Here is a 22248-nt window from a genome sequence, read left to right on the forward strand (position 1 = left end):
ACAGCCTATATATGGGCCTACCTGGACTGTCAGTCTTGCATTTACAATTCATTGGAGTCACTGAAACTGGAGGGTCTATAACTGGGATCCTCTTTTGTTTTTTTTAATTCCTTTGCATATGTCTATTTATCTAACAGTGTATTTTTTTAAACATTATGTTGTTCTTATGTAATAAATCATATATTTGCAACTTGACATCTGTGTATGAAATAGGGTTAGTATACTACGGCTCACAACGACATTAAATCCTATTTAACTGACATTTATTAATACCTGGAACTCATTATGACATGCAAAATAGATAGCTCCCAAGGGCAGAGTTATAATGAGTATAAAGTGTACCACACACTTACTGCCTCCAGTTGTTCCTGGTTTTCTAACCTGAAAGCAGAGATGCTTACACCATATATATTAGCATCACGCATAAAAAACCTCTGAATATTTTTAATATGTTTTTAGAAAATGTGCTGATTGTGTATTCCCATTTATGTGGGATTATGAATAGACTTATATGGTGCTCTGATCAGATATCCCTTTGACTGCTCCCTGAACTACGTTTTGTACAATTCCTCTGTATCTACTAATGATGCAATTTTCGTTTTTAACAGAGGGGTGAAGTTTAGACATTTTTATTTTAATTAAAAAATCTGGGAAGAGAAAATTGCTAATCAAGCTTCTACATAAAAAAACAAATGTATTTCTTATTTTCTTTTTAAATTATGAAAGATTTTAAATTTAAATTATTTCCAAGGTAGTCACTGACAACCACTGCACAAGGTCACAAAACTGACCTTTCAGGCCACTGTTCATAATGCTGTGTCTGTCCCAAATGACCAATTGATTGTGTGACTGACCATTCAGAAAAGAATATAACTAGCATCCTCATTAGGTCACTGAATGAACCACCCAGAGCTCAATCAAGATGTCTCACACACATTTGTACATTTATTTTTTTTAGTTTGTTTTTGAGACTGCCATTACTCCCATTTTATTTTTATTTCTGTACACTACCAGAATATAATTGGGCACAAGGTGAAAATAGACCCAAAAACAGTTTTGAGACTTAGATTTTATAAGTGATGCCATTTGGTTTATAAAAATTGATACCATGTGCTTCTGCTATTGTGAGGACATTTTCTTTAATATTGTCCCCATTAACTGTGTAAGTCTATGCCATGCTACAAATCATCCACCTCTAAAGGAGTCTCATTCAGAAATGAATTTTTGATACATTACAGTATATGGAACACAGGAGGACTAAATGGCATAAAGTTCTATTTGATCTTTGAGTGACAGATTTAAAATTTCTGGCTTTCAAGGATCAAACCTGGCAAAGGTTTCTAGTTTTCATTCCATATGAACTGTTCATTTCTTACTTTGAAGTAATGATTTAAATTAACTTATAAAAATACTAGGCTGGCTTTTCACAATTGTCTAGAAACACTTGCCTACAAAAGAAGTCAACATTCAAGACCATTATTTAAACTTAGGTCCTCATTAATCTTCTCCTTAGCTTCTGGGACAGCTGCTCCTCAAGCCTTTGTATTGTCATCTTCTTTCACACAGTTATGATTTGCTAACTGTCCTTGAACTACCTTCTGAAGGATAGACTAAACCACATGTCTTTATGTTTTGGTTTAAATGCATTGAATGTGTGAACCCGCGATTATTGTAAAAATCTGACACAGTAGACATTAATCTGGTATATTGAATGTCAATAATTTATTAAGAACTATGTGCAGTTAAAGCTGTTATGTTGAAAAATATCAGGTTACACACTGCTCTTGTCTTTCTTAGGCCATTTGCTTTAACATACTTCTATATTTTATGCTTTAGCTTCCCTCTTTAGGCATCTTAAAATGATGTTGGTAGGTCTAGAAATTCTCCCCCATCCACTCAGCACCTGGCAAGCTCTTTCCACCTTCTACTGTCCATGATTATCCACCTATATTAGAATGTGCTTCTTTCATTTAGTGATCTTTAGTAGTTTATGTCAGTCCCAGGTTTATTCCTAACTTAAATCACTATAATTGGTATTTTATGAAGTAAATTCTTTATATATATTCTGTATATACACATTACAGCAATGTTCTTTATGTAATCTGGTAATATTATAGCTTTGAAAATCTTATTTAATTTATACAATTCATTTAAATCTCCTTGATATTGTTTTTTCATCAACCTACTGTACTTATGCTGTGTGTGAATATACTGTATATTCTAGTCTACTTGTAGCATTTATTTGACTATTCCTGGTCTTCTTATATCCTCACTCATCAGCATTTATATTTAAAATAATAATCGGGAATAAACCTTCCAGCTCAAAATTTCTTCTTTAGTTCCTGTAGTTTGCATTTGCATTTTCTTCCAGTTTTTCCATATTTTTGGGATTCTGCAATGGTGCTATTGAACATTGTGCATTTGACCTTGAACCACTATTTTGGCAGATTGAATGGTTGAAATTGCTTATTATTTATTCATGTAAGCTCCTACAAATCACAGAAAATTATGCATTAAAATGGAGAATCACTTTGGAAAATAAGACTATTTTCTGACAGATTAATGGGTGGAAAAATTCAGCAGATTATTACCCATTGGAAAGGATGCCTTTTTAGAACTAACTTTGGAAATATCCATTAAATCATGATGTTGGTAATACTGAAGGACAATTCAGCTATTCAACTGCTAAAAAGTGTGGTCAGAATCTCTCTACATATATATACGGTGCCTTGCAAAAGTATTCAGACCATTCCTATGGTGTCCCATTTTGTGCTATAACAAAATAATGCATAAACAGTTTTATGTCTGATTAATATTGTAGTCTATGCTAGAATGCTCAAACAGAAGACGGTAAGATATGCTACAGTAAATCTTAGCAAATTCTAAAAAGGAAAAAAAAGAAATATATTGATACATAAGTATTCAGGCCCATGCACTCAATAAATGGATGAAACACCTTTGGCAACAATTGGTGTCACAGGTATGTTTGGGTAAGTGTGCTAATGTTGCACACCAGCTTGGTGAAATTCTTGTCCATTCTTCTTGGTAGATTTGCTCAAGCTCTCTCAAGTGGCTTGGGCATTGCTTATGGACAGCAGTTTTAAATTGTTTCTAGTTCCTCTATCGTATTCATGACAGGACTCTGACAACTTGGGATGGATTTTCCACTCTGCCATACAGGTCACTTTTGTAGAGTGACTGGGATATTGTCAACATTTTCTCCTACTTCAGTCACTGAACTCTTTCAGAATCACTATTGGCACCATTGCATCTCTAACCAGTTTCATCCTTGTCTAGCTGCTCAGCTAGGAGATAATGCATTATCTCAGCAATGTGTGTGGTACAGATTCCAGTTCTTTTATAATCTGCTTCACCATCCTCAAAAAGATATTAATGGTCTTTGAAATGTTTTTAGGCCCTTTTCCTGGTTTGTGCATTTATACAAACTTATCCAAGAGCTGTTTGGAAAACTTCTTGGTCTTCATGATTTAATGATTGCTTAAAAATTCTACACTTAAAGAACCTCACAGAGACAGGTACATTTGTTGGGAAACATGTGAATCACTATTAGTGCACACAGACAATGGCCAATCAACTTATTGTGCACACAGGAAAAAGTTTGAATATTTATACAATCATGATTTTCCCATTTTCTTTTATATCAATTATCCATTTACTTTTTTACTTTTTTGCTTTGAATGTGTGGTGTACGTTGTGTGGATAACTTTAAAACAACAATGTGAAAACTACAAGGATCCAAATGCATTTGCAAGGCACTGTGGTTGTCTTCTGTATGATGATAAATGTTTATCCAGGTGCAATTCAAAATATCAAGCCTTAATGCTACATTTTTCTTTCTTTTTAGGGGGAATATTTGAATCCATTGAAAGTGGTCCTTCAGGAGCAGAGGAATTAGCCTTCAAATTTGCTTTAAACACAATCAATAGAAATAGGACACTACTGCCAAACACAACACTTACATATGACATCCAAAGGATAAACATCTACGACAGTTTTGAGGCCTCAAGAAAAGGTAAAGTAGGATGATTTTGAACTTTGATTCTTAATATCTGATGAGGTTATATTTATTGTTAATTTAAATAACTTTGTTCCAAATGTGTACTGCTGTCAATGCTTGGAAGAGGTCTACTTTCAATGCAACAAATATAGTAGTATGTAAATGCAGGGTTGAAAGAAAAACATTTCAGCCCTTCTCAGCCCTCAGTGTCACTTGCTTTCTTACATATTGGTTTTTATGGTGAAAGGCATGCAACACAAGTCAAAGATTCCTGTATAGGCATAAAGCAATATGTACAGGACGTGCAATCAGTCACTTTTCCTGTGGCTGAAACAAAAGGTGCAGCTGGCTCAATTCATAAAAACAATGACATGACAAGCCTGGCTTGTTAGTGACAGTGTATCTACCCACCACCGATATCAAGTGAATAATGATACTCCAACTCAATTGAATTCATTCACATACCTTTGTTTGGCTTTTTCAATATTATATTTAACATATAGTAGTTGAATTACCCCTGTTTTTATGAGTAGTAATGAAATTGCCGTTCTGACTTACTGTCATCTTTGTATTTTGTTATTTTCTCTGGCCGTATATGTATATACAATATGCACATACTGCAGATAAACATACTGTATATATGACTAGTTACTGATGCTGATTAAAGATAATTACTATGCTACAATGTTATCTGTATTCAGTTAATTTAAACACATATATTTTAAATGCCTAAGCTTTAACATACCTGTAATAGTTTTACATTGTGGCACTACATGCTTTATTTAATTTGGCAGCATTTAATTTAATTTTTCCAGTGTTACTCATTTTTAAGACTGCATGAGATACTTTAAATATACTGTACAGCCATTTGTTCAGTAAGAGTAAAAATTAAAAAAGAGCCCCAAAATTAAAAAGAACCTTCAATTATAAATTCAAAGAATGTCATTTGTTTGTTTAGAACAAAATACACAGGACATTCAATTCTCAGTCTTCATAAAATGCTTCCTTTCTGGTACATTATGAGCTTTTGATAAAAACAAAAACTCTAAATCTACTGTGCATTTTTTGGTTATACTGTCCATTTAAAAAATGTGCTTTTATTTTCACAATGGTCTATGATGTCATTCATAACAACATTCCACATAAACCTGTTGACAGTAACATTGTTTCTTTGCCAGAGGTGGCTTCTTCCTGCAAAGTAAGTCTGAAATTAAGTATTGGTTTGTGCTTTGGAATAGGTCAAAGATTGGAGGTCATCCAGAGCTTTTTATGGCGCTCCCCCTGGCTTTTTCAGTTTTTGCTTGAGTGTCTGCAATCCTCCTCTTTCCAGTTATTTCTTAAAAATTGCTCTCTGTTTACTTCAGAAATCATGCAGATGATACTTTTTATATCCATATCACAGTGTGCCAGGGCATTTTTTTTCAAAACTGCTTGAAGTGAATTGCACAAACAACCTAAAAGACATACAGTACAATACTCAGTCAAACAACTTTGTGTATGAAGCATAAGGTAAAACATTCAAGGATAACTATATATTTCAGTTCAAATGTCATCCACATGTGTCCTCTTATCCCACTTTTTTTTATCCCACTTTGTGCTCGTCGCTTGGTGCTGGGATAGGCTGTAGCTCTCCTTCAACCCTGTACTGGACAAAACATTTAGAAAATGGATGGATGGAAACATACAGTGCCTTGCGAAAGTATTCGGCCCCCTTGAACTTTTCAACCTTTTGCCACATTTCAGGCTTCAAACATAAAGATATAATTTTTTTATTTTATGTGAAGAATCACCAACAAGTGGGACACAATTGTGAAGTGGAACGAAATCTATTGGATTTTTGAAACTTTTTTAACTAATAAAAAAATGAAAAGTGGGGCGTGCAAAATTATTCGGCCCCCTTGCGTTAATACTTTGTAGAGCCACCTTTTGCTGCGATTACAGCTGCAAGTCGCTTGGGGTATTCTCTAACACAAAATGTTTTTTCTGAAATCAGCAACTTATTTTGACTATGCACTATATTGATTTTATTATTTTCATATGTATTTTATGAAGTAATTATAACTCACTTTATTATTTCAAATCTAATATTAAATATGCTCTCAATAATTATGAAATATCCAAATACCTACACAGGAGGTGTGGACAATGATCATTTCCTGGCAGACTATAATGCTTCATAACTTAATATATTATGTGACTTCTTCCTTTTCACAATCTTTCCAGATTCTATTATCCTGTATGCCCTGGATGATGCACATTCCTAAGTTAATTGTGTTGGCTATATGTGATTACTACCTGGTTTTAATTATTGAAATGTAAATACAATGTGGTAATTAAAGATATACAATGATCTCTTCACAATCCAACATAAGAAAACAGTTATGCATTATTAAAACAAACAACAAATAATGTCTGAATATTTATGCCTTCCATTGTCGTCTGTCATTACTAAAACATTACAACAAATCATATCTGACCTTATTAAACTATAGGAATGTAGTAACATAATTATGTGTTAGCTGGCAAAGCCATTCAACCAAATTGCTGAGTGTTCTGAGTGTGTGTTAGCTATAAACTATCTTACACATTTAAATGCTGAAGTCACATCGATTTAGTTATTTATTTTAAATTTATTTTCCACAGTTACTGCAGGGTATAGTACTAATTAAATTAGTCAGGCTTATCAAATGTAACTGAAACAAATTGCAGAAAAAATATATTTAAACTCAAATAAAAACAGACAATTGGTTTCAGATAATTGTTTTGAAATTAAGTATATGATATATTGAACTCCTGTCATAGCTTATGGAAAGCATTATTTTAACAGTATACAAATAGTGAGTATGTCTACAGTTATTTTCTGCAAACACTAATCAGTTGTTAGGTAATGGGAAGTAAAATGATGTAGTATATCTGGTAAATAACATACTTGATTTGAATAGTACTTGCTAGCACATTTGGTTTTTCTTCTCTCATCATTGACAGAATTCTATCTCCTCTTCAGCCTGTGATCAGCTGTCTCTTGGGGTTGCTGCCATCTTTGGCCCCTCTCATAGTTCATCGGCCAACGCTGTACAGTCCATCTGCAATGCCCTTGGAGTTCCTCACATTCAGACAAAATGGAAACACCAAGTCTCAGACAACAGGGACTCTTTCTACGTCAGCCTTTATCCCGACTTCTCATCTCTCAGTCGAGCCATCCTGGACTTGGTGCACTTCTTCAAATGGAGAACAGTCACAGTGGTGTATGATGACAGCACAGGTAAGGCATGTTTAAATATGTTTTGTAAGACCAAGGTGCTGAAAAAAATACATCCTTGTTTTGTTTTATTCCTGTAAATGAATATTATTTTATTCTTTTATCAGTTTTTTCCCCCAAAAGAGCAAAAATGTTCTACTAAAATGGTGTTTTTAGATAAAATGGCTTGTTAGAAATGTAGTATAGTGTATATTTCACAATTCTAACTGTCCTCGGAGTGTTCTTGCTGCTGGTTTTGATCTGGGCCAAAAGGATTCCATGCATTGACATCAAAGTGCTGTTATTAACTCTCCTTGAAGTGAAATTGATTTTTGTTCATCTTAATGCTCCTGTTAATTAAAATGTAAATGGACACGATGATTTCAGACTGAGGTTAATAGTGACTTGGTATATGGTCGCAAGCTTAAAATTAGAGAGATCTTATGAGAATAATTCCAGAATGAACCCTTGACCCATCACTCACCTGCTGAGCAGCTCTCATACATCTGAAAATGTGGGGGTTTTGTGAATCATGTATGTATGCAGTAGGTTTCTTACCTGTAGATAAATAGCTTGGATTATCAAAAATTTACATTTACCACATCGATGCAATAATATACAGTAACTTAGCAAACCTGCTCTCTAATCAACAAACATAATTACCATTAAGCATAACAGTCGTTTGTTTTTATAAGAATGGATATATTCCGATAGTTATATTACTTACTTAAAGAAAATTGCTATTGATTTAACATTACTGTTCTGTTGTATATGTATGAGGGTGTATAAATATACAATTCTTACAGGTAAAATCTGCATTTGTATGTCATGTGGGCAGATTTACCAAAACAAATAACAACAACTGCTTACGTGTTGCTACCTTTCATCATACTCCAGGATCCATATTGTATACATAGATTCAATTACCAAAATATTGGAACTCTAAGTCAAATAAATACAGTACACTGTGTGGCAGACAGTGTGTGAATATCATAAAGAGCATGAGACAATCTTTCCTAATCTTCCCTGGCCATAACAATCTTAAGATCTCTATCTTACTGAAAAATGTGTAGTTAAGTTACACACATCATTATTTTCATCCCATTCCCACCTTAAGACAAGTATTTAATCCTTTTGATTCTTACAAGCCCAAGCTATCATTATCACAACAACACCAGCAAAAATAATAATATGATATTTGGACAAAATGATGACCATCGTAGAACACTTTTTACATAGCATCACAACTCAGCACAAGTCAGCAAAGATATCAAATTTGAATTTGTGATAGAAACACAAGGTTGGCCTCAAGAGTTAAAAGCTACACTTAATGTAGACACAATCATTAGAAATCTTAAATATGAAGAACTGTATAAATATTTGGGAGTTAAAGAACATGTGGAATTCAAAATGGATTCATGAAAGAAAAATAAAAAAGGTGTAGTACAGATGGAAAAGGTTAACGAACAGATTAATACTTGTTATCCACATAGTGGCATACAGTTTTATTAACATAAACTGGATAGAAATAGATTTACAAAAACGAAACTGTAAATAATAAGTTTTGATGATGCACCATATACCATTCCCCAGATATGACACTTCGACTGAGAAGGAAAAAGAACCCTAATACAAAATTGAAAACACACACAACACAACTATTATTGGATTCCATATGTTTCTTTATCAAAAGAAGGATGAACTTTTCCAGACTAAGCATCAACTGAACAAGAATACATGTTCGATCACCAACGAGACAATCAAATATCATATAAACACTGATGTGATGTCAGACGAACAACATAATTTACATGAAACAGAGAAGGACAGAAAATACAAGAGGAAAGAAAAGTCATACAGTAACAAATGTCAAGGGCGTTGGAAGAGAATCTATGTTATGGTGTTTACCCATAAGAAATAGAAAAGAGCTGATATAGATAATGAAAAAGCAAAGCAAAGATTAAACAGTGGTGGACTAAAGACTGAAAAGGAAGGGTTCATCCTAGCAGCACCAGATTTAAAAACATGCTCATTCTGAAATAGCATAATTAAGGACAGCAACAATTCAATGTTTGATTTATGCAACCAATCTGAAAAAAAAAGTACTGAACACATAACCCCAGGTTGCTGCATACTAGCACAAGCTGAATAATGAACACCATACTGCATATACCAAAAGACACAACAAAGCAGCAGGCTACTGTATATTCATTAGAAAATGTGTTTTCACTATGACCTATCTGTTCCACTGAAATAGTCCCAACACAAAACCCAAAGTGTGAGCGAAAATGAAATTGTAACTACTCTGGGATATGCCAAACCATACAGACAGGGAAATCAATAGACCTGACATAATGAGTAAATCTCCAAAGACAAAGCTGAAAGAAAATGCTACATTGTTGACATGTTAGTACTTGCACACACTATAGACATGTATCAGCAAAACAAACAAATTATACAAAACAAATTTATTGAAATATAAAACAAAAGAATATAGAATATCAAAGACACATCCAGTCTTGCTTGGAAGGTCATTCTGTATTAAGACTAATTTTCTCCTTTAAGTTTGGTTATTCTAACATTCACAGGACAAACATGGATTAAAATTATAACAGCAAAAAAGACAAAATCATATTATTTATTAATATGACATTTCCTGCCAAAGCAACTCATACCACTTTACAGAATAATAATAAATAGTCTTTAAGATTTACAAAAGGCAGAATTAAACACATAACGCAAAATAAAACAACCTGTTCTCACATAATAGAATTGGACTAAAAGGAATAGGATCAAAAGAACTATTATTAAAATGCAGATTGAATGAAGAGTTAAAAATTCCAAATAAACCTGACTCCTTAAAATGGAATGAAACAGTTCTATAGGTTTGGGGTCTAAAAACAAAATACAATTCCTAATTTACTTTTGCAGTTCAATCTAGGAATATAAAGCAAGATAGCATTAATCAAGGCTATGAATATACAGGCAATTATGTCACTGAAGTGTGGTGAATGCCATGATTCCATGGAAGGAAACATTATATGAAGTAAACAAAAGTGTTAGCTAGAGAAGTTTACCGTAGGTGAAACATATACTATAGATAAAACAATTGGTCCAAGCAGAAAGTCCAGTTTTGATATACATTAGCACAGAAGCTATTTATAGACCATGTGTAGTTGTCCAAATGCACATAAAGGACATTACTGGTAGAACATGCAAATTAGCTATGTGTTACAGAAGTGACAGTTTCAACATGGAACAACATGGAATGGTAGCTGGTACCCCTATTGTATGCGTAACTGCCTGTAAAAGTGTAGAGACTAGACAGTGTGAGAGACATTGTACCAAGATGTCCGGGCTAACACCTGGCACTCACAATATCAACAACCATAAGCAGTTCTTGGCTTGCTCACAGTTCTGGTCCTAATAGCATTGAACACCGCTGGAATACCCTGGAATAACGAATCATTAAGAGACCACAAAAGTCATTTTCTCTCACTGTTCTACAGACTCTGCCATGGGAAAATGGCATGGTGCTCTCTGGCAATTCATCAAAAAGTAGAAAAAAGTGTCCCTTTTTGGATTGCACCACTCATTAAGGACCATCGTGGTCTTACACCGTGTTAATTAAATTTTGAATAACTCTCCTTTTATTGTGTGTCGTTGCTTTTACATTCTGATTTTCTACCCTCAGGGGATAATTGATTATAAAAAATGCAATTCCTTAATGGAATTACAAGTGACCTATGCCTAACTGAGTTATGTGTTTACCATTTTCTTTAATTATGTTGGTTTAAAGGTGAATGTGTATCTCAGTATTTTCACTGACTGTAGCATGGAGTTGTAGATGTGCAAATCATTCAAATAAAATTGTAGAATGGAAGCATTCTATTGTGTTGTTTCAAAACAATTTATAAAGCAGTCATGATATTCAAAGGAAGGACTATTTTGAGGCTTTACTTTTGTTTGTTTTTTATCCAGGGAGATCTCATGGTCTGTGGTACATTATATTTACTCTCATACTTTTGACCTTTTATAAGCTTTTCATAAGGTTGAAATTAGATTAAAACATTTATTATGTCTACCATATTATTTCTAATAAGTGCTATGTAACTCAACAGAGACCATGTCAACCTCCTGTCAGACCTGACATAAAAATCAATAGCTTTTATGTTTACTCAAAAAAAAAACTCCTTTGTGTATATTCCAATATAAAGTTATACCTTGAATATGATTGAGCACTACTGGAAAATATCACAAAATACCCCAGAGTACTCCATATCCAGTATTCTCTTTCAGGTTGATCCTATGACTGAGTGAATATGCTGTAACACTCGAAATGTTAATGAATATAACACTAAAAAAACTATATAACATTATGCTACATTTTATCCATACCTGTAATCATTAGGTGCAAAATCTAAAATTGCATCTAATCTTTTTTTTTAATCTAAACATCCGCTACATCTAGTGTGTAGTATACTACTAGGATTGTGACACCTTCAAGTTTTTATATTCCATTACATTTGCCTTTTATCCTTTTAAGAACCAAAACAATAAAAGCCTTAAATACAGCCTGCTTCAGGTAATTCTTTTTGCAAAGTTTTCAAGATACAGCCGATATACTGGTCCTGGAGGACTTGTATATTTGCAGGTTTTCATTCCAACTCTTCTCTGAAGAACTAAAGCAGTTCATTTTCAGCTCAACTGGACAAATTTAACAGCTTCTGCCAGCTCCTCAGTCACTGGTGCTTTAAAGAGTTATAGAAAACCTGCAGATATGCTGGAAAAGGAAAGTCACCAGTAATGCAACCAGCTGCAGAGGTACAAATTATATAGGTTATATCTTTAGATGACACCTCATTATAGTCATCTTCAGCTTTTATTTATACACTGCTGGAAAAAGACCGCCTAAGGATTCTTCTTCAAATGTCTGTCTTCAGCTATTCTCTTCCAACATTAAATTAATTTACCACGTGATCCTAACTATGAGAAGCATTATGTTTTAGGGTTATAGGTGTCTATTTAATTTCCATTTGATAAAGCTTAAGAGTTTTTACAAGGCCATTGTATTCGTATTCTTGATAATGGCAAAGAAAAAACATGTTTTAAAACTTCATCCCAACCGCCTCTCTGTGTAAAAAGTAGAAAAAATAATACAAATTAAAAACTGGACGTCATGTCTGACATTCAGTGATATCTGGTATATCGTACAGGCCTGAAGGAAGAGAGCTGATCTGAAAGTCATTTTCTTTGTTGACCCTAGCTGTTTCCACACAGCTGTTTGTTTCTGCATGGGCAACAGGCATTATGGTTAAGGATACCTTGAGGCAGCAGTCCTTTGTTTACAATCACAGAGAAAGCATATGCTCTCATTTTCAGTGTTTTTTGTGTTTGTTTTGTAGTTGCTGGCCATAATGGGGTCTTAAGGAAGTGAAATAGATTCTTTAGCGCAATAGTCAACAACAGTTTGCACATCGTTCTAGCTGATTGCTTGGATAGCGCTCAATTACAAAGAATGAAAAATGTAAATATGATGATATCATCGATATCATTAATTATTTACAGCTAAAGTTGGCTTATTTGAGTAGAACTGAATTGTTCACTAAGCTTGCTATAAGCATATATGGTGTCTGTATGGTATTATATGTTGAGGGTAGTTTTTGTCTTCGGTTCGGAAAGGGATGGAATTTTCATAAGAAATAATGGAATTTTTATTTTCTATTTACAATGTCCCGCCTTCCGAACAGATTTTCAGGAACGAATTAGGTTCGGATATTGGGGTATGAGTGTACTCATGTTGCAATTCAATCTTGCACACTTTCTTGCCACTAATAAAGGTTAAGACGTTGTGAAAAGTATTGGTTGTTCCATTGTAAGACTGCACTTTGTTTCTATGCTAGAAATTTGAGAAACACCAAAAAGTATTGCTGCGTACTGTTTTTGCTTTAACTATGTTAGAAATTGTGTGGTGTATGTACAGTTTGGATGTATTATTTTTTGCTTTTGGACAAGTAGTGTTATTGATAAGCTGTAGTTGTTGATGGCAGTTTCTTTGAGAACATTTGGGTTATCCTTCCACAGTGTATAACAGTGCCCTCCAATAATACTAGGACAGTAAAGTCAAAACCTATTTTTGCTTTTCCAAAGAATTGGGGAAGTACTGTATCATGTCTGCTTATGTGAAATAAATTGCTTCTGTAAATTTTAGAATTATTTCTGCCATTTTCATAATTTGTTAACATTATACTATAAATAAAGAAGAGAGAACCAGAGGCAGCCATGACATTACCTGCACCATACTTCACAAATGGTATTATGTATTTTTTTATTTCTTTAAGCTTTTCATCACTTTGATAAAGGTTTCTTGATCTCATCTATCCATTAAATTTTGTTCCAAAACTCTCCTCGTCCATCTTTATACTTCTGAAGATATGGATTTCTAATTTGTTTTTGTTTTTTCTGTTCTTAGTGCTGATGAGAGGTTCACTTCTTGCAGTCTAGTCTCTGTAAATCTGCTGTCTCAGTCTTTTGTGAACTGCAAATTGTGATACTTTCACACTTGCAGTCTAGAGGTTGTTAATTTCACTGACTGTTGTTTAAAGGGGTTTTCCATCAATGCTACTGTAATGCTTTTCTTGTCATCAATTGCAGGTGTCTCTGCTGATTGATAACTTAACCTGTAGTTTCTTAAGTAGATTCCAAATTGTTGATTTTGGTATATAATTTCTGGTTCTGATTGAGTTTTACTTTTGTTTTAGCTTCAGAATTATCTGTTTATTCTTTAATAGAAAGGTCTTTGGGTTTTTTGGCTTTATATCAAGGACTCCAAACACTTAAATCTAAGAGAGCCAAGCTCTTTTATGTGTGTCTAATTACCCAACAACAAACACCTGAGGAACAAGAGACACCTGTCAGCTAATTGGCCTGATACTTTTTTGCTGGAAATAAAGCGGTTCAACGCTATCAAATTTGTTTGCTTGGCCAGCATAGTTGAGCTGAATTGACTCTTAGAAAAATTTAGGTGTTATAATTATCAGGCAAATATATCACTGCAAAAAAAAGGTTGTAACTCTCACCCCTTTTAGCAAACACCTACATTAGTGAATAGTCACTTTTAAATTTGTGACCACTTGTATAACTTAAGGGACTATCTTTATTTGATAGTAAAAAAAGTCTAAATAAATGAAAAAATCCTACAGCTATGCATCATGATACAGATGCAGCCATTCAAAATGGGTGAGGTATTTCGCGGCATACCGCGGTGGGCGTGTCACAGTATCACGCAGTATCACGCGGTATCACGTGTGTCACGTGTGTCACGTGACTAACTATCCGGCGTCGCCTTGTAAAACCGCCAGGGGGAGCTTAACCTCTCATGTACAGCATTTGAGCCTTTAATTTTGAACTGTGTATTACAGCATGTTAATCATCAGTCATTAAAATGTTGGTATATATTATGAAAGCAAGATTGCTCAGTTGGACAGAAGTACACAACCTACCTTCATCAGAAATATTTATGCATCAAAGCCTTTACTGAAGATATTACTAATAGTATTGATAATGGATGACTTTGGACAAGCTGTATACTCAAAGTATAATTTCTTTAGCACATTTGTACAAGCACTTGGAATCTGTCCAAGCCATACTTTGTCAGGCATTTTGTTTTACTTCAACGGGGCATAAAAACTTCCTTGCTTTTAACAGGGCGTTTCATAATTTCTAGCTACGAAAATGATTTAAAATGCGACACCTATCATTCAACTAGAGCTTAAAATATCACAAGGAAAAATACACACCGGTATTCGATTTCTCCCTAAACATTGTAAGCTTCGAAGTCTTTAACTAACGTGATACCGGAGTCAACAAGCATACTTTTAGAATTTGATTAAAAGGGAATATAATATGGAATCGCGTATCTAAAGAATTTAATAACGGTATGATTATATCTGTGTACTGCAGCAGGACTGTGTAAGGCTGTTTCGCCTGCCTGATCATGCGAGCTGTCTTGTAGCCTACTGGTCTAGGTGCGTGACTACCAGCTGGCAGGTTGTGTGTTCGAATCCAGCTGGTGCTGGACTTTTCATTTTTATTTATTTATTTTTTAATCGCGTAACATAAACATATTACCGTATGCAAACTGTACTGTATACAGTATGTATATGTATATTTAATGTCTTAACTGTGCCCGTTTAATTGAATTAAAAAAAAATATTTAACACGAACATTAAGCTGCTTACATCTTCCGCCTGAGAACAGTCACCCGTTGCTACCCAACGCAGAATGGTGATTGGCTGACACCATCTGACACCCCTCTGATTGGAGAAAAAAGATGTGCTGGTGTGCTATAATTACTGTACCAGGAAGAGGATTTCTTTCTATTCAAAACGTGTATTTTAAAAGTTTAAGAAGTAAAAACCTTACAGCGTACACAGATTTCTAAACTGATCAGGATCGTTATCTTTGTCTCATGCATAATAATGTTCACCGCTCTGTCCAGCAAATTAATAATAAACTTTATTTTATATAGCTTTTTAAACGAATAAGTAATTAGATTGCTCATAAACCTAATCACTACGCGATTCCATATTATATTCCCTTTTAATCAAATTCTAAAAGTATGCTTGTTGACTCCGGTATCACGTTAGTTAAAGACTTCGAAGCTTACAATGTTTAGGGAGAAATGGAATACTGGTGCGTATTTTTTTCTTTAAAGTACCAAGACCAGCCATATACTGTATGTTTACGTTCCAAAATTAATATTGTTTATGGCCTTCACACGCGTTACAGTATGCTCCTATTCTTTTTATGCTCAGCTACTAAGATTTCCCTTCAGTGGTAAAATTCAATATCTACAACGGGCACAGTAAAGACGTTTACAGTACAGTAAGTCTTTCTACGACAGACCAACGGACCATGAGTGCCCCTGTCGGTCAACCAATCACGCACCGCGGTATCGCGTGTCATCTTACCTGCGGTATCTGTACTGCGGTGTCTGTACCGCGCACTTTGAATGGCTGCATCTGTACATTAATAGGTACCCCTGACCGAGTGAATATCTTTCGTTACCATTAGCTTGAACACAAGTAACATAGTAACAAGTGGCATAGTTTGGCATTGATAGTGTTCTTAACACAAGCATGTTGTATTGATCTATACTGAAACTATTAGACAAGCAATTTAATATGGCCGTGACTGTTGCTTATGCAAGTGTTAGCTGGTATTTTTATCATGTTTGATCATTTTAAATGTTTAAAATAATGTTAAAGTTTTTAGAAATTTTATTAAATTTGATTAAAAATTAAAAACTGACATCTCCCATTTACCTAAGTATTCAGACCCTTAATTCAGTACTTTGTAGGACCACCTTTAGCAGCGATTACAGCTGCGAGTCTTCTTGGGAATGCTTCTAACAGCTTGGCACACCTGGATTTGTTGCAGTTTCTCTCATTCTTCTCTGCAGATTCTTTAAAACTGTCAGATTGGATGGGGAGCATTGGTGAACTGCAATCTTTAGGTTTCTCCACATATTTTGTATGGGGTTCAAGTCCAGGCTTTGGCTGGGTCACTCAAGGACATTCAGAGACTTGTTCCGAAGCCACTCCAGTGTTGTCTTGGCTGTGTGCTTTATATCTTTGTCATGCTGAAAGGTGAATCTTCGTCCTAGTCCAAGATTGTGTGTGCTCTGGGGCAGGTTTTCTTCATGACCTCTCTGTATTTGGCTCTGTTAATCTTTCCCTCAGTCCTGACCAGTCCCTGCTACTGAGAAGTATCCCCACATCATGATGCTGCAACTACCATGCTTCACCATAAGGAAGGTATTAGTCAGGTGATGAGCGATACCTGGTTTTCACCAGACACGGAGTTCAATTTTTGTCTCATCAGACCAAAGAATCTTTCTCCTCGTGCTCTCAGAGTCCTTTAGGTGCCATTTGGCAAACTCCATGTGGGTTGTCATATGCCTTTTCCTCAGGAGTGGCTTCCGTCTAGCCACTCTACATTAGAGACCTGATTGAGGGAGTCCTGCAGAGATGGTTGTCCTTCCAGCAGGTTCTCCCATCTTTACACTGGAACTCTGACACTCTGTTAGTGTGGCCATTGGGTTCTTGGTAACCTCCCTGACCAAGACCCTGCTTGCCCAAATACCTAATTTGGCCGGACGGCCAGCTCTAGGAAGAGTCTTGGTGGTTCCAAACTTCTTCCATTTGACAATGATGGAGGCAACTGTGCTCCTGGGAACCTTCAATGCATTGCCAATTTTTAATACCCTTTTCCAGATTGACAGATTGACACAATCCTAGACCTCTGAGGTCTACGGAGAGTTCCTCGGACATAATGGCTTGGTTTTTACTCTGCTATGCACTGTCAACTGTGTGACCTTATAAAGACAGGTGTGTGCCATTCTAAATCATGTCCAATTAAGTGATTGCATTACAATCAAGTTCTAGAGACATCTCAAAGATGATTAAAAGAATTAGGATGCATCTGAGCTCAATTTGGAGTGTCATAATAAAGGCTCTGAATACTTTTGTAAATATTTTTAATAAATTTGCAAAAACTTCTAAAAACTTGTTTTCACTTTGTCATCATGGGGTATTGGGTGTCGATTAATGGCAAAAAAGAATCAATTCAATCCATTTTGAAATAAGTCTACAACACAACAAAGTGTGGAAAAAGTGGAGGGGTCTGTATACTTTCTGAAGGCACTGTAAATACAAAAGGTGGAAAGAAGTTGCTGCTGTCAGTTTTTACATATATTTATGTTTATTATGTCCTATAAGGAAACATTTATTGATTGACATGTGAGCTCCCTGCATTTTACCCCAATAAAATTAGACATGCTCATCTTAATTTAAATTAAGACAAAGGGACATCATCAAATTATCATGTTAACGAAATAGAAATTTAAAAGGGAATTAACAGGCTTTTTAATATTGAAATGTGAGCAATAGGAAAAGGATGTTTTAAAGAATGTAAGCATAAATATCTTGGGGTTTGGATAATGTTCTTTCTAAGGCTTTGGTTTTTAGTCCCAGTGTGTGGGAGGACAGATAATAGATATACATACTCTGGTAAGTGGTCTAAAGAGGCTGATCTGAGAAAAGTAATGAACTGAAGGTAGATTTATTGGAAGCTTTTGTCACAGCAATAATTTTTTAGCAAAGTATACTTTGCATACATTTGAGCTGACTGCACTGAAAAACACCTAATGAAGAAAGGAGAATTAAAGATTTATATTATATGGTGATGGTCAAAATTATAATTAGACCTGGTAACTATTCCTGAAATGCAGCTGAGGAAGTACATTTATACAGAGAACCAGCTTCTTTACCCAAAGGGTTTTTGGAATATGAAACCATTCTGGCTTCGTTCAAGAAATAGCTGGATGAGATGCTTGAATCGATCAACTACTATCAAACAAGTTAGATGGGCCAGAAGGCCTCTCGTTTGTAACTGTTCTTATATTCGTCAGATCCACTATTTTGGTAGCCTGGTAGTTGCCTGGCTTGGTAAAATATTTTCAAAACTGAAAACCACACCAACAGACTTCTACAAAAATAACAATAGCAACTTTAGAGAGGATGGCTACTACCACCCTTAACTATTCCACTACTATTACAAGAATAAAACTCCTAACCTTCAAGCACTCCAACTTAACTCAGTTGGTCTCTTAATCACCCCCCCCACAATTGTATTGTATTGGCTACAATAGCTAACATACTGTTTCTTCTCCTTTTCAGTGTGGAATTCACTTTACTTGATCCTATTTTACTCTTCCTCGACTCTTGTGATATATCCTTTTATAAAAAGTACTTAAGACTCCCCCTTGTCTTAGTGCATGCATAGTAATCCCAATTGTCAACCCAATCAGTGACTATTAAACCCCCAAGAAACTATTTTACTAATGTCTTTGAGGTCTTTTTGGCACTCTCTAGTGGCAAACCTGTGGTTACTGCAGTCCTTTTATGCGGGACCACAATACAGTATATCACCGATAAACTTTTACATTGACAGTCTGTTATAGAGATAATAGAAGCTTTTGTTTTAGAACTAAGCTTTTTTAAATTTGGTTTTGGTTATTAAATGGAAGATACACCATTATATTTAACCATTATATTATGCGACAATGTGCTAAGAGTACATTTAAGGTGTGATTGGTAATATTGGTGCAGTACATGTATCTACAGTATGAAAATTTTATGCTTTTCTTAAGCACACATATTTATATAAAGCAAAAGATTTTCTGCATTGCTAAAATTGGTTAGTATTTTTTCTGTATATTAGTTTAAATAGTTTTATGGAGTGAATAGTTCAAAAGGCTTAAAGATCTCACTTCTGTCTGAGAAAACCTGTGTTATTTCTGCTGTTACAAAATGTGTTTGTGATAAGTAATTAAGGCTAAATAATCCCATAGCTTTTTTGGAAACAAGGATCATTCATACATTTTGTAAGTAACAGAAATTGCTTGGGTGATTTTTCATATCATCCAACGTCAAATTGAGGGGTTAGGTTGCATAGTTTCAGTGGATTTTTTAGTTACAATAGTAGTTAATTATTTAAAGTTAAACCTAAGAAACCATCAAATTCAGCAGTGAATGATTTACTCTATTGTATTATATTTTTTTGCTTGATTAATGTTTCATGACTCCAGATTGATTACCAACCTTCTGTGGATTTCTTACAAAATGCTTCCACTACTGGAATCCTGAAAAAAAAACAACCTGAAAAACAGAAAAAAGACACCAAAAAAAAAAACCAATAATGTTGAAATTCTTTGAGATTCAAAAACCCAACCAATAGATTTTATTTTCACCTTCATTTTTTTTGTTACTTTTCATATGATAATTTAATTGTGTCGGGTTGATAAAACATACTGTAAATGTTGGATTGCAAACACATGCTGCATCTTTAAATTATACCCATACTGAACAAGGTTATTAAAACAGTTCTGTACTGCCCTTTTCGGGCATCGTATGAAGAGCAGTTTTCTTTGCTACTTTGTATTATTGTTCCACATACTGTAGCATTTATTTTATTACAAGGAGTTTAACCCCATTCTGAGGACTTACAGGCAGTGCTAACCCACTGAGCTACTTTGTTACGGCTGAAGGCTCTACACTGTGGGGCATCATTGGAGTGCAACGGGGTGCTCACAATAATGAAGACATACAGAGCATCAGTGCACTCTGTTACAGGAGGAGTCCTAGCCAGTGCAATCACACTATACACTGGTTTCCAGTGTGAAGCATTCAGCCTGATGCAAAAGAAAACAAAATGCATAAAGGGAAGTGAACTATTGTATGTGAACACTGACGAGAGGTTAAGACCATAAAAATACCTTTGCTAAGGTTTTTAACTTGAAAAGAGGGAAATATTAAATATATGTACAGAGCCAAAGAATATAAATCAATCATGCCTTTAGTACTTTTGTGGAAAGGGCAGCCCACCATTTGAGATTTTGCTGTGCATTCCATTTGTTTTGCAAAGGTTTCAGATAACTTGAGGGAAAAGGGTTTTTCCAGGCATTTGTGTGTATGTTTTGATAAATCTGCATTTGTTAAATGTACTTTGTTTTCAATGTTTATCCAAACATATGTAATGGGTTGCCCTAAGAGCGTTGCCGAATAATGAATGGGATGTTTACATCATGCTCCGATAATCAGATTTGTGTGGCATGATCTGACATAAAATGTGAATATGTGAAATATAATAGAAAGAAAATCAGAAATTATAACATTGCTGAAGTGTAAATGGTATTTTACAGTTATTTGTTCTCATTTAGTTGTTTTTTTAATCTGGGAAATTAAAATAAATGGTTTTTGTTTTCAGATAAATAATGATATGTTCATGGATTTATTATTGAGTTTAGTGTGGGAAAATAATAGTGTCCAAAAATAATAGCTGTGCTTTACTACGGATTAAGATTAATTTTTTATTTTTTATTTTTAAGGATTTCCTCCTTAAAAATAAAAATAAAAATATGAATGGATTCTGAAGAAAATCAGAGATCCCCAGGTGGAATCAAAAATCAAGGGCTTTAAAAGCTGCAAGTTGTTTCTAGGAGACCATAAATTGTTACAGCAGCTCTAAAAGGACAAGAAGTTATGTATCATATTACCGTGTATGCTTGACAGAAAGGATTGAAGTCTTTAAATTGTATATGTTGCGATAAGCCATTTCTTAACAAGGTCCCATATGTTTTTGTTACATTTCCTTTTCTTTTTTTTAATCCCACAAGGTCTCATTCGATTACAAGAGCTCATCAAGGCTCCATCACGCTACAACATTCGATTGAAAATCCGACAGCTACCAGCGGACACAAAGGATGCCAAACCCCTGCTGAAGGAAATGAAGAGGGGGAAAGAGTTCCATGTAATATTTGACTGTGGGCACGAAATGGCAGCTGGTATATTAAAACAGGTGATTACCTAATATTTTTTTATGTCATTTATGTCCAATGTGTTGTGCTGAAATCTAAACTTTATCAATCCTGAATAGGAGCATCAAGCTACGGTAATTGAGCTGATGACATTGAAAGAAATGTGCATATTTGTTCTAAAGGTTTTTCTGACACTATGTCATGTGTCTCACACAAACATGTCACACTAGTTATTTCACCTAGTACAGTATGTCAGCTAGTGAGAGTGACTGGGGGAAAAACACTTTAACATTTGCCAAAATGTCCCCTTATCTCATACAGGTATATCTCTTAAAAGATTTCATACCCATAGTGATTTTTACACTTTAATACCATTCTTGCAGAGGTAATAATTGTATACATTTTAAATAAAACATTGAAGTGAGACAGTCATTGTTTTTCTAGGCCAAAAGCTTTGCTTTTCAAAATGCATTTTTTTAAAAAGTGCTAGATCCCTTGATTATTTTAATTCTCTGTGAAGAAAGGTAAATCATTTAAATATGTTTTAGATGTTAGATTTCAAATATGCCTAGTTAAAATTGAATTGTATTTTAAAATGTAATTTAATTAAAG

General features: G+C 34.6%; 1 protein-coding gene across 1 annotated transcript in view; it reads left to right on the top strand.

Annotated features, from left to right (window-relative positions):
* grik2 (glutamate receptor, ionotropic, kainate 2) overlaps positions 1 to 22248 on the top strand; it is a 243416-nt gene that overhangs the window by 75631 nt on the left and 145537 nt on the right. The window contains 3 exon segments of the mRNA XM_006625959.3: positions 3866 to 4033; positions 7023 to 7280; positions 21496 to 21677. Of these exon segments, the coding sequence (XP_006626022.2) occupies positions 3866 to 4033; positions 7023 to 7280; positions 21496 to 21677 (608 nt within the window).

Source organism: Lepisosteus oculatus, chromosome 2 (assembly GCF_040954835.1).
Source record: "Lepisosteus oculatus isolate fLepOcu1 chromosome 2, fLepOcu1.hap2, whole genome shotgun sequence".
NCBI lineage: Eukaryota > Metazoa > Chordata > Actinopteri > Semionotiformes > Lepisosteidae > Lepisosteus > Lepisosteus oculatus.